We start from the raw sequence: 26340 nt of genomic DNA, 5'->3' as shown, positions 1-26340 counted from the left end.
GATTTCCCCCAATTCACTTTTCCTTTCCTTCTCCTAATGTCCTCTCTGTTATTCCTTATATCATAAGTGAAACCATATGATAATTGACTCTATCAATTGATAGATCAATTGATAGCTCATTGACTCTATCAATCATATGATAATTGACTCTTGCTCTGACAAATGAAAGATAATTTATTTTACTCAGCATAATCTTCTCCAGTATATTCTTTATTCTAGTCAAGAAATGTCATTAAGGACACAGAGTTTGTTCATCTTTTCTACTCTGCCATTCTCAGGTGTTGTGTCTCAGTAGAGCTCCAGACATCACGACATCTCACACAGACTCAGACAGAGGCAAGAAAGGAAAGTGTCCTTCTCACAACTTTTTTTTGATGCAAGGAAACTTCAGAATCCCCCTGTGCTGACTTCCCTCCCACTCTTATCAGCCAGAGCTGAGTCATGTGCCCATTTCTACATCCCTCCCTAGCAAGAGAATGGAGTTATTCTCATTGGCTTATAATAATCAAAATTCTCAACTCTGGAGCTATCAGGGGCCCAGGTCCCTAGATGTCCCTGAAACCAAATCAAAACAAGCTTTTGTTAGCAAGAAATAAGGAGAAAAATAGTGGGCGCTTGAGAGGCTCAGCTGGTGGGGCGTCTGACTCTTGGTTTCTCTTGTTTCAGCTTGGGTCATGGTCTCAGACTCATAAGATCAAGCCCTGTGTTGAGCTCCATGCTCAGTGGGGAGTCTTCTTGGGCTTCTCTCCCTCTCCCTCTGTCTCCATACCCTCTCAAAAAAATAAATAAAAAAATTTTAAGGGAGAGGAGAAAAACAGATGTTGGGTGAATCACCTGGCATGACAGGCTTTTTGAAGAGCTCATTCCAAGGAGGAGAAAAGAGGGCTCTTACTTTTTCACCCCAAAAAATATACCTTTATTAGTTATCTATTGCTGCATAACATATTACCCCAAACTTAATGACTTAAAATCACACACATTTATTATCTCAACATTTGTGTAGATCAGGAATCTGAGCAAGGCTTAGCAAGGACTTCTGTGACACAGCTTCTCACAGGCTGTGATCAGAATGTTGGCCAGGACTGAGGTCTCATCTGAAGACTCAAGTGGGGAAGGATCCTTTTCCTAGTTCACTTCTTTGTTTTCAGACTAAACTGTTTTCCTCAAGAGCCATTGAACTCAGGGCCTCAGGGTCTCACTGTTGGCTGAAGGCTACTCTCAGTGGACTTCTCTAACTCTTGTGTGCAATTTGCTCCATCAAAACCAGTAAGGGAAAGTGTCCAGTAGCAGGAGTGAAGCCACAGTCTTTGTAACCTGACCACGCAAATGACATTCCCTCATATTTTCATATTTTGTTGATTAGAAGCTAGTTACTCAAGGGGAGGGAATTACATGAGGTCATGAGCACCAGGAGATAGGATCACTGGGGACTATATTCAAGGCGCTCTGCCATATTGTGCCCTCTTCTGCATTTCAGGACTCCAGTGTTGACCTTTTGTTTCCCCAGCTTCTACATGCAACCTCTCTTCTTCTCTTCTTCTGCTACTGCAAAAGCAGTCTTCACCCCACCCCACCCCCCGCTGACACCTTCCCGAAGTAGGCATCGCCCTCTTTTATCTGCAGGACCTCAATGGCAGATTCATTCCAGGGGAATGCAGAGGATTTCAATAAACACATCTGTTTGGGATTTTTTAAATCTTATCCCTGAAAATGTCATACAGTCATGTACAAGTAAATACACAGAATGAGTAGCAGAGTTAGAAAACAGAGAAGCAAGGAGAGGCATGTCCCATGCAAGGCACAGGCGTTCACGTGAGAAGTCAGGGTTGTCAGGGACAGTGGCTTGGTTTCCCCAGGGCAATCAGAGATACGTCAATAGGGAAAGTTTTATGAGATGTTTTGTTCTTTTCTTAAGGAATTCCATTTGGAAGTGTATCAACAGGATCCAACAGGAAATGAATGATGCACTCTGGGTAGGTAATGCAAGGGCAGTTTTTTAAAGGGGCTATTCAGGGACACCTGGGTGGCTCAGTGGGTTAAAGCCTCTGCCTTCGGGTCCTGGGATCGAGCCCCACATCAGGCTCTCTGTTCAGCACGGAGCTTCCCTTCCTCTCTCTGCCTGCCTCTCTGCCTACTTGTGATCTCTCTGTCAAATATTTTTTTTTTAATTTTTAAATAAAAATAAAAATAAAAGGGGTTGTTCATAGGGGCCCCTCAGTGGTTCAGTCATTAAGCATCTGCTTTCAGGCTGAGGTCATGATCCCATGGTCCTGGGATCAAGCCCCATATTGGGCTCCCTGCTCAGCAGGAAACTTGCTTCTCACTCTCACACTCCCCCTAGTTGGCTCCTTCTCTCACCGTACCTCTCTCTGTCAAATAAATAAATAAAATCGGGACGCCTGAGTGGCTCAGTGGGTTAAGCCTCTGCCTTCGGATCAGGTCATGATCTCAAGGTCCTGGGATCAAGTCCCGCATCAGGCTCTCTGCTCGGAAGCAGGGAGCCTGCTTTCCCCCTCTGTCTCTCTGCCTGCCTCTCTGCCTACTTGTCATCCCTCTCTCTCTGTCAAATAAATATAAATAAATAAATAAAATCTTTTTTAAAGGGGTGGTGGTGCTGTTTGTAAAGGTGTGAGCAGAGTTAGGGGTTGGAGTAGCACCCCAGAACTAGTAGCACTGGAGAGCTGTCAGTACCCACATGCCTGAAGGAAACAGTGGTTATAGCCAAAAAGACTGGTTGTGTGGAAAACACTGTGACCTCTGACTAAGAGTGGCCACCAGTGGACACATGTAGACAGGGACAGGAGAGAATAATAATGTCATATCCTGACAGTGCCTCTCATTGACCAAACCCAACCAGAAGCCAGAAGGCAGAGAGCCCATCAATGTGATCCATACAGGCTGGTCTCCTGAGACAGAGATGAACACAAAAGGGTGGTCTTGCTCTGACAAATGGAAGATATAGCATATAATACACACAGACCATAGCTTGCTGGCAAATCTCAAGGTGGAAACCCCATCCTCATTGTTTAGCTTGTCCTTTGTTTCTAGTACCTTGCGTGTATAGTTAGGTTGTTGATTATGTATTTTTCTTCCTTTTTAATGGAAGCACTTACAGCTATGAATTTCCCTCTGAACACTGCTTTTGCTGTATCCCCTAAGTTTTGGTATGTTGTGTTTTCATGTTCATTCATGTCAAACTCTTTTCCAATGTAACTTGTAATTTCTTCTTTGATCCTGTTGTTTGAGAGCATAGTGTTTAGGAGTGCCTGGGTGGCTCAGTGGGTTAAGCCTCTGCCTTCGGCTCTGGTCATGATCTCAGGGTCCTGGGATCAAGCCCCACATCAGGCTCTCTGCTCAGGGGAGAGCCTGCTACCCCCTCTCTCTCTGCCTGCCTATTTGGCTACTTGTGATTTTTCTCTCTGTGTGTCAAATAAATAAAATCTTTTTTTAAAAAGAGGGTATTGTTTCATTGCTACATATTTGGCAAGTGTCCAGTTTCCTTCTGTCACTGATTTCTTATTTCATCCCACAGTGGTCAGAGAAGATGCTCAGGAGGATTTCAATCCATCATCAGGTTTAATTAGACAAAAGTGAATTACTAAGCTATTTCACATATACTAGGGTGGCTATAATTTCAGAAAGTGGAGAATTAATTTTGGCAAGAATGAGGATAGCAGAAACAATGATTCTTCATTCCCCCCTACTCCCAGTTTCTGGTAACCTCAAATCTACTTTCTGTCTCTATAAATTTGCTTATTCTAGATATTTCATGTAAGTGGAATCATATATTTGTACTTTTATATCTGGCTTATGCATTTACCATAATGTTTTTAAAGATTTTGTTAATTTATTTTTAGAACAAGATGGGGGCCGACTGGGTGGTTCAGTCTTTAAGTGTCTGCCTTCAGCTCAGGTCAAGATCCCAGGGTCCTGGGATCGAGCCCCACATCAGGCTCCCTGTATGTCAGGAAGCCTGCTTCTCCCTCTCCCACTTCCCCTGCTTGTGTTCCTGCTCTCACTATCTCTCTCTCTGTGTCAAATAAATAAAATCTTTAAAAAGAGAGAGAGAGAACACAGAAGTGGGGGGAAGGACAGAGGAAGAGAAAGAGAGAAAACCCCGAGTAGACTCCCCACCGAGCCCAGAGCCTGATGTGGACTCCATCCCATAACTCCTGAGATCATGTCCCCAGATGAAATCAAGAGTTGAAAGACTGGTGAATGAATTAAATAGAGATGGTATGTATATACCATGGAATATGATTCAGCCATAAAAAAAAAGAAATAAATCTTAAAATTTGCAACGATGTGGATGGAACCGTAGAGTATAACGCTGAGCAAAATCAGTCAGAGAGACACAAACACCATAAGATTTCACTCACGTGGAATTTAAGAAGCAAATAAGAGAGAGAGAAATCAAGCTACAGATGCTTAATTATAAAGAACAGATTGGGAATGCCATGATGGCTCACTTGATTAAGCAACTGTCTTCTGTGCAGGGTCCTGGGATCGAGCCCGAATAGGGCTCCTTGCTCAGTGGAGAGACTGCTTCTCCCTCTGCCTGCCCTTCCCCCTGCTTGTGCTCTCTCTCTGACAAATAAATAAAATCTCTTTAAAAAATAACAATCAAAATAAATAGGGCATCTGGGTGGCTCAGTGGGTTAAAGCCTCTGCCTTCGGCTCAGGTCATGATCCCAGGGTCCTGGGATGGAGCCCCAAATCGGGCTCTCTGCTCAGCGGGGAGCCTGCTTCCTCTTCTCTCTCTCTCTCCCTCAGTCTCTCTCTCTCTCTCTCTCTCTCTCTGCCTACCTGTGATCTCTGTCAAATAAATAAATAAAATCTTTTTTTTTAAATGTTTAAAAATAAAAATTTTAAAAAGAGCAAATTGGTGGTTCCCAGAGGGGAGCAGGGTGGCCGGATGGATTGAGGAGGCGATGGGGATGAATGCGTGTGTCAGGTGATGTGTGGGAGGGTTAAATCACTACACGGTACACCCGAAAACAGTAGAACACTGTATGTTCACTACCTGGAACTTAAATAAAAACTTTTCACACACATATCTGATAAAGGACTGTCATCCCAAATCTACAAAGAACGCTTGAAACTCAATAATAAAGATTTTAATGGATAAAATGGCAAAATGTATGTTACACAAATTGTACCACAATGATCGATGAAATCCTCTTGCTTTCCTTTCCCGTCACACAACAAAGAAATAAGAGATCCAAGAGGAAGAAGCTAGAGAACCATCATGAAATCAACCCTAAGCATCATGACACTCTAGTTTTTACAAATATTTATCACTCAGAGGATCTTACTGTTTGTTTTCTCCTCCCACTAGATTTAAGGATGTGATTCGGCAGGAAGGAAAAAGACAGCCTGCGGCCGCTGGTGCAAAGCCACCCAGAACGCGGATGAGAAAACCGGGGCTCCCCGTCAGATGGGAGCTCTGCGTCTCAGGATCACCCAGTGCCCCAGGGGATGGCAGAAGGCTCCCTGGCGGTCCTCACCTCCCAGGGCAAGGAGGAAGCAGCCTTCCCTGCTCTCTGTCAGCGCTACCCCGCCCCGCTCGCCCAGGCTTGGCAGGGTTCATGGCTGGTGACCATCTGCACTGCAGAGCGCGGTGCATCGCCGCCAAGTCAAAGGCTCAAGGACCAAAGGAAGAGGAGACCGCGCTATCTTCGTGGACTTCGTGGTGGGTCTCAGCCACTGCCAGTTGCCTCATTGAAGAGGCTATTTCATTCAAGGCTACGGGAGCAACCCCTGTATTCCAAGCGGGGACACTGAGCGCCAGGCGGGATACCCGTTCATGAAGAAGCTAGAAGGGGAACGTGCATCAAGCATTTATTGAAAAACCCCACGGCTCCGCCCCAGGGTCCTCCTCAGAGCCACACGCACCTCTTTGTTGCGCAGCGTGTACACCACGGGGTTCAGCAGCGGCGTCACCACCGTGTAGAACACAGCCACCAGGCGGTCCTGCTCAGGCCTGGCCCCGGACTCGGGCCTCAGGTAGATGATGGAGGCGCAGCCAAAATGCACAATGACCACGGTGAGGTGGGCCGCGCAGGTGGAGAAGGCTTTGCGCCGGCCGGCGGCGGAGGGGATCCTCACAATGGCGGCCACGATGAAGGCGTAGGACAGGAGGACGAGGAGGAAGGAGACCAGCACCACGAGGACGCTCAGGAAGAAGATGGCCAGCGCTTTGCCAGCGCTCTTGGAGCAGCTGAGCTTCAGGACCGGCGCGATGTCACAGAAGAAGTGCTCCACGCGGTTGCTGCCGCAGAAAGGCGAGGAGAAGATCATGCTGGTCTCAATCGAGGCCACCGAGAAGCCGGAGCAGAAAACCAGGGCTCCCAGGCGGAGACACACTGTGGGTCTCATGATCACCGAGTACCGCAGGGGGTGGCAGATGGCCACATAGCGGTCATAGCCCATCAGGGTAAGGAGGAAGCAGTGGCTACATCCCAGGCCCAGGAAGAAGAACATCTGAGCCCGACAGCCAGGGATGGAGATGGCCTGGCTCTCCATGAGCAGATGGGCCAGCATGTTGGGGATAGTGACCAGCGTGTAGGAGGTCTCGGAGAGGGACAGCACCGCCAGGAAGCGGTACATGGGCGTGTGAAGCGTCCGATCTTCCTGGATAATGATGATGATGGTGATGTTGCCACTGAGGGTGACCAGGTATGTGAGGAAGAAGAGCCCGAAGAGGGTATATCTCAGGTGTGGGAGGTTAGAGAAACCCACCAGCACAAACTCGGTCACCAGCCAGGTGGCATTTTCCTGCTGCTTCTCAGGAGCCTGAGAGTAGAGGACAGAGTAAGTGGAATGGGACAATTTTGTAGCCATCTGCCATACATCTGTACAGATAGGGCGGGAAATCATCCCTGTTTTACGAAAAAAAAAAAAAAAAGGAGAGAGACTCAGAAATTATGTCACTTCTAGGGGTGCCTGGGTGGCTCAGTGGGATAAGCCTCTGCCTTCAGCTCAGGTCATGATCTCAGGGTCCTGGGATCGAGCCCAGCTTCAGGCTCTCTACTCAGTGAAGCCTGCTTCCCCTCTCTCTCTGCCTGCTGCTCTGCTTACTTGTGAGCTCTGTCTCTGTCAAATAAATAAATAAAATCTTTTTTAAAAAAGAAATTATGTTACTTCTTTTCCTTAATATCACCCAGCCAGCCAGTGTCTGTCAATAGGCAAGAAAATTGCAGATTTGGAAACAGCCTGTGTCAGTCAATGGATGAATGAATAAAGATGTGGTATAGGGCACCTGGCGGGCTCACTGGTACGACATGCGACTCTTGGGGTGGCGAGTTCAAGCCTATGCTTGGTGTCCAGAATTTTTGTTTTAAGGTTTTATTTATTTATTTGACAGAGAGACAGCGAGAGAGGGAACACGTGCAGGGGGAGTGGGAGAGGGAGAAGCAGGCTTCCCACTGAGCAGGGAGCCCGATGCGGGGCTCGATCCCAGGACCCTGGCAGATACCTAATGACTGAGCCTCCCAGCGCCCCTAGAGATTACTTTAAAAGAACAAGAAGGAGGAGGAGAGGGAGGAGGAGGAGGAGAAGGGGTGTATATACACTACAGAATATTAATCATCCTTGGGAAAGAAGCAAATCCTGCCTTGGGCTACTAACACGGCTGGATCTTGAGGACATTATGTTGAGTGAGATAAGACAGATAAGGAAAGACAAATACAGTATGGTACCATTCATAAGTGGAATCTGAAAGAGCCAAATTCTTTTTTTTTTTTTAGTTTTTTAAATATATCTTTTAATTATAATGCATTTTAAATATATTTTTTAAATGTAATGCATTATTTTCTTCAGGGGTATCGGTGTGTGGATTATCAGGCTTACCCAATTCACAGCACTCACCATAGCACATATCCTCCCTAATGTCCATCATCCAGCCACCCTCTCCCTGTCCCTGGAACTCCCAGCAACCCTCAGTTTGTTTTGTGAGATTAAGAGACTCTTATGGTTTGTCTCCCTCCTGATCTCATCTTGTTACATTTTTTCCCTCCCTATGCCCCATGAACCCCCCACCATGCCTCTCAAATTCCTCATATCAGAGAAATCATATGAGAGTTGTCTTTCTCTGATTGATTTATTTCACTCACCATAATACCCTCTAGTTCCATCCATGTCATTGTAAATGGCAGGATTTCGCCAGGGGTTGGGGGGGCGATGGCTGCATAGTATTCCATTGTATAGATATACTACTTCTTCTTTATCCATTCACCTGTTGATGGACATCTAGGCTCTTTCCATAGTTTGGTTGTTGTGGACATTGCTGCTATAAACATTCAGGTGCACGTGCCCTTTCAGATCACTATATTTGTAACTTTTTTCTTTTTAAGATTTTATATATTTATTTGACACAGAGAGAGAGAGGTTACAAGTAGGCACAGCGGCAGGCAGAGAAAGAGGGGGAAGCAGGCTCCCGCTGAGCAGAAAGCCCAGTGCAGGGCTCCATCCCAGGACCCTGAGATCATGACCTAAGCCAAAGGCAGAGGCTTTACCCACTGAGCCACCCAGACACACCTACATTTGTATCTTTAGGGGAAATACCTAGTAGTGTGATTGCTGGGTCATAGGATAGCTCTAGTTTCAACTTTTTGAGGATCCTCCACACTGTTCTCCAGAGTGGCTGCACCAGCTTGCATTTCCACCTACAGTGTAGGAGGGTTTCCCCTTTCTCCACATCCTCACCAACATGTCATTCCCTGACTTGTTAATTTTAGCCATTTTGACTGGTGTAGGTGGTATCTCACTGTGGTTTTGATTTGTATTTCCCTGATGCTGAGTGATGTTGAGCACTAAAAGAGTCAAACTCGGGGCACCTGGGTTGCTCAGTGGGTTGGGCCATTGCCTTCGGCTCAGGTCCTAATCTCGGGGTCCTGGGATGGAACCTGGCATCAGGCTTTCTGCTTGGGGGGGGGGGGTCTGCTTCTCCCTCTCTCTCTGCCTGCCTCTCTGTCTACTTGTGATCTCTCTCTGTCAAATAAATAAATAAAATCTTTTTAAAAATAAAATAAAATAGCCAAACTCTTTAAAAAAAAAAAACAGAGTAAAATGGTCATTACTTAAAAGTTTCTACCGAGAGGCATGCCTCGCTAGCTCAGTCAGTTGGTTGTGCAAGCCTTGATCTCAGGGTCATGAGTTCAAGACACATGTTGGGTATGAAGCCTACTTAAAATAAATAAAAACTTTTTTTTTTTTTTAGTTTCTACCAGGAGGCATGAATTTCCCAGTAATTCCCACCTGACATGAACGGGGAATTCAAAGTTCCCATCTGGTGAGAAAAAACAATAAGGGTCAAAGGGATGTGGGAGAGGAATTTACAGGGTCTGCTGCAGTCCATGTGAAAAGAACACCCCAGAGCGGTGCCTGGGTGGCTCAGTGGGTTAAGCCTCTGCCTTCGGCTCAGGTCATGATCTCAGGGTCCTGGGATCGAGCCCCACATCGGGCTCTCTGCTCAGTGGGAAGCCTGTTTCCCCGTTTCCCTCTGCCTGCCTCTCTGCCTACTTGTGATTTCTCTCTGTCAAATAAATAAATAAAATCTTTAAAAAAAAAAAAAAAGAAAAGGAAAGAACACCCCAGAAAGACAAAGCCTGTAACAGTGATATCTGCAGTGAACAAAATAACACCTTTAGGAATCTGAATGTTAGGGCTACATCATGAGTTCTGTGAGCCCTAGGCACTTCTGCCTTCCCCATAACAAACTTTCTTATTTGTATCTAAATTGTGTTTAAATAGATTTTATTGAATCAAATAAATAAAATCTAAATTTTATTTAAAATTATTTAACAAGCATGGAGGACTTGGGGAGTTAGAGAGGAGAAGGGAGTTGGGGGAAATTGGAAGGGGAGGTGAACCATGAGAGAATATGGACTCTGAAAAACAATCTGAGGGTTTTGAAGGGGCGGGGGGTGGGAGGTCAGGGTACCAGGTGGTGGGTATTATAGAGGGCACGGATTGCATGGAGCACTGGGCGTGGTGCAAAAATAATGAATACTGTTATGCTGAAAATAAAAAATAAATTTAAAAAATTATTTAACAACAAAAAATAATAAAATAAAATTATTTAAATATTATCACACTTTAAAGGTTTATGTTATAGGACTGTGTTAGTATAAAGATGAATATATTCTTCAATCCTCAAAGTTTGTTTATTTCTTCTGATCTGAGAAATTACAAAGTTTCATACTCCCCCCCCATTCCCACCCAATAGTATTGAGGACCCTGGGTATTGTACTAAAGGCTACAACTGTGTTAATTAAATGGAAAACAACTCTTAAATTATTGACCATTTATATTCAAATGATGAGATTTTGGTAGAAATCCTGGATTGGAGATAGCATCATTGTTTAATGATCCATTAACCTGCCAGCTCAGGGGGAAAAAAAAAAAATGCACCTATATTGAAACGTTCCTCACAGTATTTTGCAGTCATTTGGAAATGGGACCGTTTTAAGGAAAATGCCCCCCGTCCCATCTTTCCCTGATGACCAAGGGCTCCTTGGCTTAGATAAGCAAAACTCAAGTCTTGAGTTCCTCAAACACCAACTCAAGAGACAGAGTGGCTGGAAAGGAGGGTGGAGAGGACAGGACTGGTTTAGGAGCCACCTAGTGGCATTTTGGGGTAACCTGCTAGCCGTGACCCGTAAGAGGAGGAATAATGAATGGCTGTGCCTGACCATTCTCATCCACAGCAGTGGGGCCACAGAAGTTAAGAGTAATCATTTAAATGTTTTGGAAGTTTGCTGAAATTTTAATTTAAGAAGCATAAATTTTAGACTTTAGTTCTGAAGACATATAAAATAGAGAAAAACAACAAAAATGCTCTTGATCTATATTCTGGTTTCAAAGAAGACAAGTCAGGATGATTGGAGAACTTAGAAGGGAAAAGGTGACGAGGGAAGGAAGAAACAGGCAGCCACATCAATCAAACACAGGGGTGCAGACTTCTCTGGAAAGGACCGGAGAGGGAATATTTTAGACATTGTGGGCTGCACCATCTCGGCCATAACTGCTCAACTCTGCCATTCTAGTGTGAAAGAGGCCATAGACAATGTATAAACAAGTGCGCGCGGCTGTTTCAATAAAACTTTATTTACAAAAGCGGGCAGTGGGCCAGATCTGGTCCTCGGGCTGCAGTCTACCAACCTCTGATCTAGCATGAGTAGAACTAAAACAATACTCAACTTAGGGAAACTCCAAAGAGATCCTCTGAGGAATTCATGCTGTGATAAAGCAACGCCTACCTTGACATCTGCAGAAACTGAAGCAAAATGAAACTCAAAAACCAAGAATCTTGCACTCCACTTAAGAACTCTAGACTGAGAAAAGGCACACTGGCCAGAGATGCAGGTGTCTAAAAGAAGCCTTTTTGCTGCAAATTAAACAGTATCAGAGAGAACATCAGCGCCTTTATAGAGTGAGAATAATAGAAACCAGTGACCTGGAAGACTTCCTGAAGTAATTGGATATGACCGTTTAAAAGAATGTCATTTCCAAATCTCACAAAGCATTATTAAATTGAAACAAATGTATAGGCGAGTCACAAACTAGAAAAGGTCATGGACCTAAAATATATTTAGCTCTTACAAATCGTTAAGAAGAAAATGAAAACTTCCAGTTAAGATAAGTCAGTCATGGGATATCATGTCCAGCCTGATGACCATAGTTCGTAATACTGTACTGGGTATTTGAAAGTTCCTGGATCGTACATCTTAAAAGTTCTCATCACAAGAAAAAGAATTTGTATCTATGTATGGTGAGAGACAGACTTATGATGGTGATCGTGTTGTCATATATAATAACATGGAATCATTACGGGGTACAACTGAAACTTCTCACTCCCTCTCCTTCTCTCCTGCCACTCACTTGCAGACACTCACAGGCCCATTCTCTCTCTAAATCTTCACCATCATCAACATCACCATCATCAACATCACCATCATCAACATCATCATCAATAACTTGGGGCACCTGGCTGGCCCCTGTGGAGTTTGCGACTCTCGATCTCAGGGTCGAGTTTGAGCACCACATTCCATGCAGTGGTGACTTACAAATCTGTTAATAGGACGCCTCGGTGGCTCAGTGACTTAAGCATCTGCCTTTAGTTCAGGTCATGATCCCAGAGTCTTGGGGTTGAGTCCCACAAAGTGCTCTCTGCTCAGCAGGGAGCCTGCTTCTCCCTCTCTCTCTGCCTCCTGCTACCCCTGCTTGTGTTTTTTTCCTCTCTCTACCAGAAAAATAAAATAAAATCTTCTTTTAAAAAATTTTACGGGCACCTGGGTGGCTCAGTGGGTTAAAGCCTCTGCCTTCGACTCAGGTCGCGATCCCAGGATCCTGGGATGGAGCCCGGCATTGGGCTCTCTGCTCCGCGGGGAGCCTGCTTCCTCCTCTCTCTCCGCCTGCCTCTCTGCCTACTTGTGATCTCTGTCAAATAAATAAATAAAATCTTTTTTAAATAAATAAATAAATATTTTTAAAGAATAACTGATAACGGGATGCCTAGGTGGTTCAGTTGTTTAAGCGTCTGCCTTCAGGCCAGGTCATGATCCCAGGTCCTAATCCCAGGTCCTGCCAGCACTGGGCTCCTTGCTCAATGGGGAACCTGCTTCTCCCTCTGCCTGCTACTCCCGCTGCTTGTCCTCTCTCTCTCTCTGACAAATAAACATATAGAATATTTTTTAAAGAGTAATTGATAACATGAGAATTCTTATTTATACGTTTTGGAAAAAGTGGAAAGCAAAATAGTGAGACTCTAATGGACTAATTACATATGCACATGTTGGGTGTTGTTTTTTTTTTTTTTTTGCATTTCCCAGATTTTCTATACCAAGTAAGAATTTGTATAAGTAAAAGAAAAAAATTTCTTAGAGTTACTTTTCTTCTCTTGGTAAATTTTTGTATTACTCTTCAAGAAGTTTAATCAATCTGGTTTTGACAGGGAAAGCTAAGGGTAGAAATAAAGAGGTTCCTCTCTGGATGTAAACTACGCTAGCACCATTTCTGATTAACATTTGCAATATGTACCCTGAACAGCAAAGGTCTAGTAAAGACTGCAGATAGGTAGGTGACAAGCCTTCTTGGTAAGCCGTGAGGCCGACTTTTGAGGAAGATCATAGGAAGCTGAGTATGGGCACATAAGGGAGTTAAAGGAACCTTCCAGAGCGAGCTGATGCTTTTTAGAGGGAGAAGTCAAAACCTGGCTGATGGACTCCCAACTGTTAGTTGCCATACAGGGAAGGGGCCCTTCATGGTATTAAAACAAACTTCCTCCAACAGTGGAGGAAATCAGCCCATCTTGGGCATCTTCAAGAAAGGGATTGAAAAGGAAACCACCCCCCTCAATATGCACTCACTGTAGGAGTCTCCTCTACTGCAATTATACAGGTTCTACTTGCATGCCTCCAGTGACGGGAAGGTCACTATCTGACCCAAAAATTCCCCATTGCATAGGACAGAAATCCTGTGTTCAAGGCCACCCTTCAGTGACCGGCAGGAACAACAGAGATGAGCCCCGGCATCAGACAAGCCTGAACTTGAATGTTGGTGCCTTCACTCACTGGAGACAATGTGACCAGGGACCACTGGTTTGGTGCCTCTGAACCTCATCTGTGACGGTTGAGATTGATCCTGTGAGCTCACGAAAAATAGTCAAGATTCCCAGAACAGTGTTATGACCCTTTTGGTCTTGGACTCCTTGCAAGGCTTTGCACCTCCGGAGAAGCAGGGTCCAGGGGGATAATCTGTCAGTGGATAAGCAACAAGCTTTATAACTAAACAAGTGAGACTGTATGTTAGAGGAGAAGTGCCACAGGAAAGGAAAAGCACAGTACTTAGAGGCTCCGTGAAGGGAAGGGTTACCGTTCTGTGTAGGATGGTCAGGAAAGGGCTTGCTGAGGTTTAATGCTCAGTCCCTCGGGAATGCTTCCCTTCCTTCCTTTTCAGATCTCACATGTAGGGCTGGGGATGGGCTAGGGTGACTTCAGCTGGGTGGCCAAGGCCCCACATTCCCATTTGAAATAAATTTTTAAAATCAGCCCAGAGGATATGTGAGGGAAGACCAGGGAGAGGCATCAGCCCGTGCAAAGGCTCTGGGGCTGGGCTGCGCCTGGAACAGGAAGAGCCAGGAGGAACAGAGTGATAGAGAGAACAAAAGCGGGAAAGGAGGTGAGGCCACAGGAGTGATGGGGGCAAGTTGCTAGGGTCTTGTGGGTTCCAGGGAGGACTTTAGCTCTCATGCCAAGTGGCATGGGGCCGATGGAAGATTCTGAGCAGAGGAGGGACGTGACCTGACTCAGGCTTTCCCAGGCACCCTCTGATCATTGAGGGAGAACAGAATGTGGTGGGGGGACACAGCTGAAAGTTGGGAGACCGAGGAGGAGGTGGGGGAGCTGGTCCAGGTGAGGGATGACGGGCACTGACCAGGGTGAGGGCCGTGGAGGCGGTGAGAGGTGGGCAATGCTGGACAGCTTGTGCAGGTGGAGCCCACCAGACTTCCTAACAGGTTGGATGCAGGTGTGAAAGCAAAGACAGGGCACCGGGGCGGCCGAGCAGCTTCAAGAGTATGCAGGGCAAGACGGGTCCAGCTGGGGGGCCCAGGAGACTCTGTCGTCTCAGGGAATACCGGCGGCAGACACATGCTGAGCTAAGCTTGGGGGACTCATGCACCCTTCCGGCAAATGCCATCCAAGCCCATCTTTTCAGGTTAACACTCAGTCCCTCTGGCATTTCTCTCTCCTGACTTCTTTTCATATTTCACCCGGAGGACCAGGGATGGGCCAGAGTCACTTCTCCAGCCTTACAAAGGCTCTGAATCCACACTCACCATGGCCAAGACAGGTTCCCACGGTGCCTGCCCGCACTTCTCTCTGCTCACAGCCTGAGAAGGGAGGGGCTGAAGACCCAGATCCTGTTATGCAGGGGTCCCCAGAGCTCCTGCCCAAGGGGCTCCCCAGCCACTAACAAGCACCCCAGGGCTCAGGCTGGTGACTCCCTGAAGATTTTCTCCCTACTGGAAACTAGAAACCCCAGGGACGGGACAGCTTTCCCAGCCCCCAGGCTCCAAGGGCAAAAAGTGGCGGGAAGAACCAATTATGATTTATTTTTGTGGTGGAGTAACACACACACTCCTCACTCCATCTCTGTTCCCCAATGCCCATTAGTGCTCGCTGTGTGCTGGGCAAGGCTGCTGCCCCAGGGAAGATGCATGTCCGCACACACACACATATACACACACACACACACACACACACATGCACACTGCCTCCCCCCAGAGCTGGGAGGAAGTGGATCACTAGATGTTATACACATGTTGCCCAGGCTCAGCTTCTTATAGTGACCCCAGCCCCGTCGATCCCTCCCGCTACTCTCCCCAGAATTGTCCAATGTTTTCTCTGTCCTCCCCCCTTTTCTACACTAACCCCCAGCCCCACCCTAACTCAAGTGCATCATTCTCACCCAGCAGAAGCCTGCAGTGCCACCTCCCTCCAGTCCATCCTCTGTATTGGCCACCAAAACAGAAGGCTCTGCCTCTGTCCCCTCTCTACTCAGAGACCTCCGTGGCTCCCCGTTGCTCCCAGAGTAAAGTTTGAAATTCCCCATTTTCCTATTCAAGACCCTTGTGACCTGGCCCCTGCTATCTTCTCTACTTCCAAATCCAGGCACGCACGGTTCCTTCCACGCAAAATGACACGCATCCATTTAACCGATTACTCATAAGGAAGGGAGGTATAGACCCAGCCATTCCAACTTGCTGACCCTTCCTCTGATATTCCCATGCTGTCTGGCATCCTTTTGCCCGTGCCCCCCACCCATGCTGCTCTCTCAGGAATTTCTTTCTCCCTCCTCCTAGCCTCCTGGAAAATTCCTACTCCTCCAGAAACACACATCTCTATCACCTCCCCTAGGAAGCCTGCCCTGATCACTCCAAGCTAGTCACCTGTGGCATCTGCACTCCCACACATCCTGGGTTTCCTCTTCATATTGTCTGTGTCCTTGTGTGTCTCCCCATAGCCTGTGAGCTCCCTGGAATGGTCCTCCTCCCTCTCCATCTTCCAGGAGCTTTAAACCCAAATGATGAATTCCCTCCTTGCCTTGGCCACTCTCTTGCTTTCCATGGCACCTGCTTTTTCTCCACCCCCATACACGACCCTTTCTCAGTCTCTTCCTCTCACAGCATCTAAAATTAGAACTTGCCAGAGTTCAGTCCTAGACCCTCTCTTCTCTCCCTAGCTGAGAAATTTTTTTCCCCAGCTTTATTGGGATACAATTGACATATAACATTGTGTAACTTTAGGGGCTTCTGGGTGGCTCAGTCAGTTAGGTGTCTGCCTTCGGCTCAGGTCATGATCCCAGGGTCCTGGGATGGAGCCCCGCATCGGGCTCCCTGCTCAGTGGGAAGCCTGCTTTTCCCTCTCCCTCTCCCCCAGCTTATGTCCCCTCTCTCACTGTCTCTCTCCCTGTTAACCAAATAAATAAAATCTTTTAAAATTTTTATTTATTTATTTGACATACAGAGATCACAAGTAGGCAGAGAAGCAGGCAGAGAGAGAGGAGGAAGCAGGCTCCCTGCTGAGCAGAGACCCTCCCACCGCAAAGTGCGGCTGGATCCCAGGACCCTGGGAACATGACCTGAGCCAAAGGCAAAGGCTTTAACCCACTGAGCCATCCAGGCACCCAATAAATAATATCTTTTTTAAAAAATTTGTAAGTTTAAGGTGTGCTGCTCGTTGATTTGATACACTTATATATTGCAAAATGATTACCACCAAAGTGTTAGCCAATACCTCCAACCCATCACATAATTACCATTTCTTTTTTTGTGGTGAGTCCATTTAAGATCTACTCTCTTAGCAACTTTCAAGTATATAATACAGTATTATTAACTATAATCACCATGTGCACATTAGATCCTCAGAACTTGTTAAATTTTTAATTTTATCTTATTTATGTAACAGAGAGACAGTGAGAGAGGGAACACAAGCAGGGGAGTGGGAGAGGGAAAAGCAGGCTTCCTGCTGCACAGGGAGCCTGATGTGGGACTCACTCCCAGAACCCTGGGATTATGACCTGAGCCAAAAGCAGACGTCCAACAACTGAGCCACCCAGGAGCCCCAGAACTTGTTAATCTTATAACTGGAAGTTTGTGTCCTTGGACCAATACCTCCCCATTACCCCCACCTTGAATTCCTGGTAACCATTACTCTATTCTCTATTCTCTGTTTTTCTGAGTTTTGCTTCTTGAAATTCCACATAAGAGTGATATCACACAATATTTGTCCTGTGTCTGAGTTATCTCACTTAGCATAATGGTCCACCAAGTTGTCACAATGGGCACAACTTCCTCCTTTCTTGTGGCTGAATAACAAACATCCCATTGTGTGTGAGTATGTATGCACATACACATACAGATACACATTATAAACAATGTATATTATATATGCAATGTATACACACACACATCTTTTTTTTAATTATTTTTATTAACATATAATGTATTATTTGCCCCAGGGGTACAGGTCTGTGAATCATCAGGCTTACACATTTCACAGCACTCACCATAGCATATACCCTCCCCAATGTCCATCATCCAGCCACCCTCTCTCTGCTCCCCCACCCCCCAGCAACCCTCAGTTTGTTTCCTGAGATTAAGAGTCTCTTATGGTTTGTCTCTCTCCCAATCCCATCTTGTTTCATTTTTTCCTTCCCTACCCCCCACAGCCCCCCAACTCTGCCTCTCAAATTCCTCATATCAGGGAGACCATATGAGAATTGTCTTTCTCTGATTGACTTATTTCACTCAGCATAATACTCTCTAGTTCCATCCATGTCATTGCAAATGGCAATATTTCATTTCTTTTGATGGCTGCATAGTATTCCATTGTATATATGGACCACATCTTCTTTATCCATTCATCTGTTGATGGACGTCTAGGTTCTTTCCATAGCTGGGCATCTTTATGCATCCATCTACTGATTGACATTTAGGTTGTTTCCACATTTTGGCTATTGTGAATAGAGCTGCAGTGAATATGGGAGTCCTAGTGAGATATTTAATCTCATGAGTTAAATTTCATGAGTGTACATGAGCTCAGTCTCATGATTTTGCATACCTGCTCTAGACCAACAACCCTGGTTGTAGTTGGGTTCCCCCAGAATCAACTCCTGTGACAAGGATTCCAGTGGAAGTAAGTTATTTTGGGAGGTGAGCCCAGAAAAGGCAAGTAGGGGAGTGAAGAAAGAAGAAAAGAAAGTAAAAGAAGCTATGAAAGCATGTTTCTCAAGCAAGCTCTCCCTGGGGCAGTTGGGGTTCATTCCCTCTGTGGATATATTCACTTCAGAGGGGTGAGGGAGCTGAGGTGTGTAGACACCAAACCCAGCTGGTCATTGTTGAGAGCTTGTGCTGGAGGTAATTCCCCAGTAATCCTGGCTGGCTACACATGTGAGTGGAGTAGGCTTTCATGGCAGAGAATGCCCTCAGACAAACAGATATGAGCACTGGCTGGGGGAAGTCAGGCTGATGTTCACTGACCTGGTCAGAGCAAAGCGCTATGGACAGGGGAATCTGCTATACCTCAATTTCTCCCTTGGTCTCTGACACTCCATCCCAGTCTCCTTCTCTTCCTCAGCCCTAAGACTGGGGCTGTCCAGGGCTCCGGTCTTGACTCTCTCCTCTCCCCCTAGCTGATCAGTATAATCATATGGAGTTAAATACCATCCCCATGCCAGTACTCCCCAAATCTATACCTTACATCAGTCACACCCTCTGAACGGCAGACCCATAATACCAACAACCAAAAATCAATCAACATGAGGAGTGATGTCAGCAAAAATGTCAGGGTAATGACTATCAAAAATTCCTCCTTCGGAGAGCAATGAGAAAATTGGAATTGGACAGTGAAGGTAAGTGCACAACCGTGTGAATATACTATAACCCACTGAACTGTACATGTCTAAATGGTGAATGCATGAATTTATGTTTAAATGGTGAGTGGTGGGGCACCTGGGTGGCTCAGTGGGTTGAGACGCTGCCTTCGGCTCAGGTCATGATCTCAGGGTCCTGGGATCTGGCCCCACATCAGGCTCTCTGCTCGGCGGAGAGTCTGCTTCCCTCTCTCTCTCTCTGCCTGCCTCTCTGCCTACTTGTGATATCGCTCTCTCTCTCTCTCTGTCAAATAAATAAATTTTTAAAAATCTTTTTTAAAAATGGTGAGTGGTGAATTTTACAGTATGTCTTAATTTAAAAATCCATTAATGTGTGATGCCTGGCTGGCTCAGCCAGTAGAGCATGCGATTCTTGATCTCAGGGTTGTGAGTTTCAGCCCCACATTGGATGTAGAAGTTACTTAAAATAAAATCTTAAAGGGGCACCTAGGTAGCTCAGTCAGTTGAGCATCCAGCTCTTGGTTTCAGCTCAGGTCATGATCTCAAGGTCATGGGATCAAGCCCCAAGTCGGGCTCTACAGTCAGCACAGAGTCTGCTTGAGATTCTCTTTTTCCCTCTCCCTCTGCCCCTCTTGACCACTCCCACACACTAAATAATAAAATCTTTCTAATTTTTAAAAATTAAATAAAATCTTAAAAATAAATATCAATCAGGGGCGCCTGGGTGGCTCACTGGGTTAAACCTCTGCTTTTGGCTCGGGTTGTGGTCTTGGGGTCCTGGAATCAAGCCCTGCGTTGGGCTCTCTGCTCAGCAGGGAGCCTGCTTCCCCTTCTCTCTCTGCCTGCCTCTCTGCCTACTCATGATTTCTGTCAAATAAATAAAAAATAAATAAATTTTAAAATAAATAAGTAAATAAATAAATATCAATGCAACCCACCATATTAACAAGCAAGAAAAAAAAAGAAAGAACTTTTTTTTTTAAGATTTTTTATTTAATTATTTGACAGAGAAAGATCACAAGTAGGCAGAGAGGCAGGCAGAGGGAGAGGAGGAAGCAGGCTCCCTGCTGAGCAGAGAGCCCGATGCAGGACTCGATCTCAGGACTCTGAGATCATGACCTGAGCCAAAGGCAGAGGCTTTAACCCACTGAGCCACCCAGGCACGCTGAAAGAAAACTTTTTAACTGTATCAGTTGACACAGAAAAAGCCCTTGACAAAATCCAACACCCATGCCTGATAAAGATTGTCAGCAAGCTAGAAATAGGAGGGACTGCCACAACCTGATGTTCTGCTTCCACACAAACCTACAGCTAACATTCTACTTCAAGACTAAATGTGTTTCCCCTAAGATATAAAACAAGGCAAAACTGTCTCCTTTCACCACTCCTGTTCGATATCGTCCTGAGGTCCTGCCCCATGCAATAGGGCAAGAAATTCCTAGTCATGACATCAAAAGCCAGAAAACAAAAACGTGTGTCCCCTCAAAGCCTGTACACACAATGTTTGTAACAGCTCTACTCATAATCTCCAAAAACCAGAAATAACGCAAAAATCCGCCAATGAGTAAATGCTCAAACATACAGGGATACATCCTTACCATGAGGGAATATTACTCAGTAAGAAAAAGAGGAAATTATTAGAATATTAACACCATAGATGAATCTCAAAGATCATTATGCTGAGTGAAAAACAGCAAATTTCAAAAGGATGCAGAATGTATGATTCCATTTTGTGTGTGTGTGTGTGTGTGTGTTAAGGCGAAAGTAAAAGGATGAAGAACAGATCAATGGTTGCCAAGGGTTAAGACTGTGGAAAGGCATGACCACAAAAATGCAGAGTGAGGAATTTTTTTGGAGTGGTAGGCTAGACGTAAATCTACGTATGTGTGAAAACACAGATCTGTGCATACATACAAAGTAAATTTTATAGTGTGTTATTTTGAAAACTAAAAAAAAAAAAAAAAGTTTAAATGGGAAAAAGATCTGAACACATACTTCACCAAAGATGATGAGTCTCAAATAAGCACATGAAGCGATGCACTTATTTTCAAATTAAACACAAATAAAAAGCACAGTGAAGTACCACTATATCACCAGAAGAGCTGACATTAGGAAAACTGACAATAGCAAGGGTTAACAAATATGTGGAGTCACTGGCACTCTCATGCATCGCCAGTGGGAAGACAAAATGGTACAGCCGCTTCAGAAAACAGCTGGATGGTTTCTTGAAGGTCGACAAGCACCATAAAACCTAGCCGTCTCACGCCTCAGGAAACATACCTAAGAGAAATGCAAACATGTCCACATGACGAATGTTTAATAGCAAATTCATTCATAACACCCAGAGTTGAAAAGTACCAAAATGTCCCTCAAGTGACAAATGGATAAGCCAATCGCTGCATATCTGTAACACACATCATGCATACTGTTGTCAGCAATTAAAAAAAAAAAAGCACAAAGCACATGACACTCATAAGGACTGATGTATCTTATAACATGCATGAGTCGCAAAAGCATTAATGGCGAGTTTTGAAAGCCAGATTCAAAACACAACACACTGCATAATTCCATTTGTATGAAATTCTAGAAAAGGCAAAACTATAGGGAGGACAGCAAACCCCTGATTGTTACAGTCAGAGGTGTGGGAGGATATTAACTACACAAGAGTGTGAGGAAACATGATTGTGGTAGTGGTTTTGTGACTATGCATTTGTCCAAACTCATCATGTTTTACACTTAAAAATGATTAACTTTTTTTTAAGTTTTTTTTTAAGATTTTATTTATTTATTTGACAGAGAGAGATCACAAGTAGGTAGAGAGGCAGGCAGAGAGAGAGAGAGGGAAGCAGGCCCCCCCTTCGCTGAGCAGAGAGCCGGATGTGGGACTCGATCCCAGGACCCTGAGATCACGACCCGAGCCGAAGGCAGCGGCTTAACCCACTGAGCCACCCAGGTGCCCAAAACAGATTAACTTTATGTTAGTGGGACACCTGGGTAACTCAGCTGGTTAAGGATCTGCCTTCAGCTTAGGTCATGATCCCAGGGTCCTGGGATCGAGCCCCTCATTGAGCACCCTGGTCAGCAAAGAATCTGCTTCTCCCTCTGCCCCTCAACCTGCTCCTGCACACTCTCTCTCTCTCTTTCTCTCTCAAATGTAAATAAATAAAAATCTTTTTTAAAAAAAAACTTTATTATATGTTAGTTATACCTCATAAAGCTGAACAAAAATAAATGAATAGGGAAATGATGGAAGGATAGAAGGCAGGAAGGAAGGGAGAGAAGGGGAGAGAGAGAGAGAGGAAAGAGCGAAAGAAAGGAGGAAAGGGCAGGATATAGGCAAGTTCTGGGACTGGACCTTGGAACTTGTAATGATAGAGAGACTTTACCACCCCGAGGCCAGAAGGGCTAAGGAGAGGGAGAGAGAATAAATACTCAGACTCACAGAGGGCAGCTAGGAGAGCACCACAGCTACCTGCAGGAGAAGAACCAGGAAAATAAGTGCATTCTATTTTCTCCTCTTCCATCTCATTGGCCAAACCCAAATGGAAGCCAGAGGACAGAGGAGCCCAACGACGCCATCTGCTTGCATCATACTCCCAAGCACAGAACACAGTGGAGAAGGGGGAGGGTAGGTCTGGAGGGGCGATCAGTGGACACACAGCTGTTTTAGAATTATCTTGTCAGTCAAGAAGTCTCTGCCCCTCACCCGCACACAGACATGCTCTCTCTCTCCCTAGAATAAATAAATAAATCTTTTTTTTAAAAAATCAACTAGGATAATGTCTCTGAAACTTGTGGCTGCCAGTGAAGTCACATGCGCATGAATCTCTGAATCTCACTAGCTCATTGAGGAAGTGAACAGACTTCCTTTTCTCCCACGAGACACCCCTCTCCCAACCATTCCAGGGAGCCCCCAGAGCAGAGAAGTCTCACATGTACTTACAAAAAGCTGGCTCCACCAGACATAAAAATAGGTTCCACCTTGTGGAACAAGCATCTCTGATTTATTTTTTTATTATTTTATTTATTTATTTGACAGAGGGAGAGAGAGAGAGCACAAGCAGGGGGAGCAGCAGAGGGAGAGGGAGAAGCAGACTCCCCACAGAGCAGGGTGCCCGACGTGGGAACTCGATTCCAGGACACTGGGATCATGACCTGAGCCAAAGGCAGAGATGCTGAACGCCTGAGACACCCAGGCGCCCCTCCAATGCCCTGTTTATATAAAGTCAGGGTTGCAGGATAAAGTAAGCATAGTGGGTAGAAAGAATGACTTTGTCTTCCTTTGAGTAGCACTCAGGAAGAGGATCCCCAAATGTTTTGGTTTCTCCCCTGAGTCAACTCATACACACAGCTAAGGTGGCTCTCTCTGGAGCCAAGGATTCAAGTGCAAAGATTTTATCTGAAAAATTATTCCAGAAATACCCAGTATGAACATTCCAAAAAGAAATATCCCACAAAGTCCCAGGGAAGGGACTCCCAGGAAAGTTAGTTGCTGCCATGGGCAATGGGCTCGATCCCAGTGGACATCCTCTGAGTCTGTGGGACGCACCTCTGAATTTCCCCCACAGAGGAGCAAGGAGACTGGGATATTTATCCATCAACTCCTATCCACCTCTCAGTCTTGAGGGCAATTCCTGCCCCACACAAGAGAAAGCCCCCAGGTAGAGAGTTTTTGGGGTTCTGAGACTCTGCCAACATCTGGAATGGTAAGATCCAAAGGGACACAATGGCAGGCCCACTATCCATCCCCTAACTCGCCTGAAATACCATAAGAGCAGAGAGTGGGCCATATAATTCCTCATTCTACTCCCAACTAGTCCAGAATTTGGCATGCAGTACGTGCCCAACAAGCAACCAGAGGCTAGATGAACATGCATAAAATAAACTTAAGACAATGATAAAAGAGATTGTTCCATCTCCAAAGATTTATCCGGAGGTGAGGAGAGAGAGGGGACATGTATTAGTTGTTTCCACAGAAAGCCTACTTCTGCAAACCTGATTGTCCCTAAGTTTAACAAACACACAAATACACACACACACACACACACACACACACACACACCCCTTCAGTTTCAGAGCAGAGACCTCTTGCTTTAAGAAATCAGCACATCCCACATCCCACTGCCACAGTAACTGGTTGAGCAGTGGTGTTGAAGAGAAACTCCCCCCACTCCCAGGTAACAACTGGCCATGTCTGGAGACATTTTCCGTTATTGCAATGGAAGGGGGGTGTTGCTGCAAGCATCTAGTGGGTGGAGGCCAGGGATGCTGTTAAACACTTTACAATGCATAGGATCAGCCCTCAGAGCGAAGAATGATCTGGCCCCAAATGTTGATACAGTCAATGTTGAGAACCCTAAGTCAGAGGACAGATACATGATCCAGTTGGGGCCAATACAAAATCAACCTCAAAACTAGAAGCTTCTGAAGGCACCTGGGTGGCTCAGTCGGTTGAGCATCTGCCTTTGGTTCAGATCATAATCTTGGGGTCCTGGGATAGAGCCCCATGTCATGTTCCCTGCTCAGAGGGGAGCCTGCTTCTCCCTCTCCCTCTGCCGCTCCCGCCCCTCAGTTGTGCTCTCTCGCTCGCTCGCTCTCAAATAAATAAAATCTTAAAAAAAAAAAAAAAAAAAAAACTAGAAGCTTCTCAAGTCTCTGGAAAGTGCAATATGGTCTATGCCCTTTGCCCTGATTTTGCTAACAGAGAAGGAGGGTTAGAGCTGTGTGGGGTGGGAAGAGAGATTAGGCTGGGTCCTAGTGGAGCCTGAGGGTGACACTGATGCCCAGAGAAAAATCTAGAGAGATAAAGAGAAATTCAGCCCTTGCTCACCTCATCTGAGCCGCTAGATCAAATCTCCCCTGAAGCTGGTCCTCTTTAGTTAAATGAGCTGTTAAATTCCTTTCCTGTTTAAGTCAATTGAGTCGGCTTTTTTGTCACTTGTAACCAAGGGCACTCCAAATGGATAGGGTAGGCAGCGAAATGTGATTGGGGGACAAATGCTTTCCAACTGACCAAAAGGACAACACCGAGTTCCACGCAGCAGAGACAGACCCATGGGGGCGCGGAGAGGATGGGCGTGCGTTCTCCCCTCCAACCACTCCCTCCAGTAACCTCTAGCTTCATAATAATACATTTACCTTGCGGTTCTGACACCCCCTTCAGGGAGGGCTGCCAGGACAGTTCCACGAGGACCTTGGGGTGGGTGGGGGAGGGGGGCCAACCCCCCACCAAGCCAACCAGTAGGAGGAGTCCCTTAGATGATGGGAGGCAGCCCCAGGCAGAGACCACCCAAGCTGTGTGCCGTTGTTTTGGCCTTACAAAATTGATGAAGGCAAAAGGGAAAGAAACCTATCATAAAGCAGATAAGCAGACGCTTCTTTTGAATCCCAGGCTTGTCTTCCTCAACCAACCCAGCTGCAACGCAGTATCGATTTGCAGAGCCCCTGCTTCCGTGACGATGGTCTCAAAATGGCTCCAAATGATTTTGTACTACAAAATAAAACCAAACCCCTGAAACCAGAGAGAGGTAGAGAGAGCCGGCCCTAGCTATGACCTGTGACCCATGCAAGTGTAAAAGCAAGACAACCCTGACCCCTCCTAGAGTTCCCACTTCCGGACCTGCTTACTCTCCCTTCCTGGGAGTACACTTTATCTTTTACTGTATCAAACTCTTGCTTGAGAATTTAGCTCTCAATTCTTTCTCAGCCAAACTCAAGAACCAAGAACCGAGATCAGCGGAGAGACAGAGAAGGGACAAAATGACAGGATGGACGATTATCCCAATCTCCTTTCCCCGGTATAAACACCACGTTGTTTGGGGGCGGAGCTGGTTGCAAGACCCAGAAACCCATTCAAGCTGGTATATGGAAGGGAGGATCCATTGCACAGTGCAACATTATCTCCAGACCCCAAGGGAGGATGAGGGAAAGGGGAGATTCCTGCAGAACCAGCGTTGGGCACTTAAGGAAGCAATGAATAAGGACCTGTTGAAGTCACTGGGTTGCATGCTCAAGTCACTGGAACGGACGCTCCATCTGGAACTGAGAGACGCCTCCAATGCTCTGGAGACATCTGAGCTCTCATCTCTGCTTCTGTCGGCCCCATTCTTCTGCTCTGTGTGCTCAGCTGCCCTCACCACCCCAGACTGGCCACCCATATTTCTCCATCTGCCTTTGGCCTTAGAAGTTCCGGCGACTGCCCACTTTCTTAGCATCTCAATAAAAACCTTCGGGGGGGCAGGGGACTCTGATGGGCTCACCTCGAGTCAGGTGACCACCTCTGAGCCACAATCAGTGGAGTCAGCTGTCAAAAGCGGAAGCAGGGGCGGGAGGACAAGCTACAAGGCTTCGCTCCAAGATGGCGGCTCACACACTGGCCCTGGAGATACGGAAGATCCACCGGCACCACCAACCGCGCCCCCCCAGACACAGACCAGTGACACG

At 45.9% G+C, this 26340-nt stretch overlaps 1 protein-coding gene across 1 annotated transcript; it reads right to left on the bottom strand.

Annotated features, from left to right (window-relative positions):
• Positions 1-5841: 5841 nt before the first annotated feature.
• LOC101673880 (olfactory receptor 10T2-like) lies at positions 5842-6889 on the bottom strand. The gene has a single exon (XM_004761141.3). The coding sequence runs from the start codon at positions 6877-6879 to the stop codon at positions 5842-5844; it is 1038 nt and encodes a 345-aa protein (XP_004761198.2). The 5' UTR covers positions 6880-6889.
• Positions 6890-26340: the final 19451 nt, after the last annotated feature.

Source organism: Mustela putorius, unplaced genomic scaffold (assembly GCF_011764305.1).
Source record: "Mustela putorius furo isolate JIRA1106 unplaced genomic scaffold, ASM1176430v1.1 tig00000095_pilon_pilon_pilon, whole genome shotgun sequence".
In the NCBI taxonomy this organism is placed as follows: domain Eukaryota; kingdom Metazoa; phylum Chordata; class Mammalia; order Carnivora; family Mustelidae; genus Mustela; species Mustela putorius.
The sequence above is the reverse complement of the archived record's forward strand: the minus strand, read 5'-3'. Positions and strand labels throughout refer to the sequence as shown.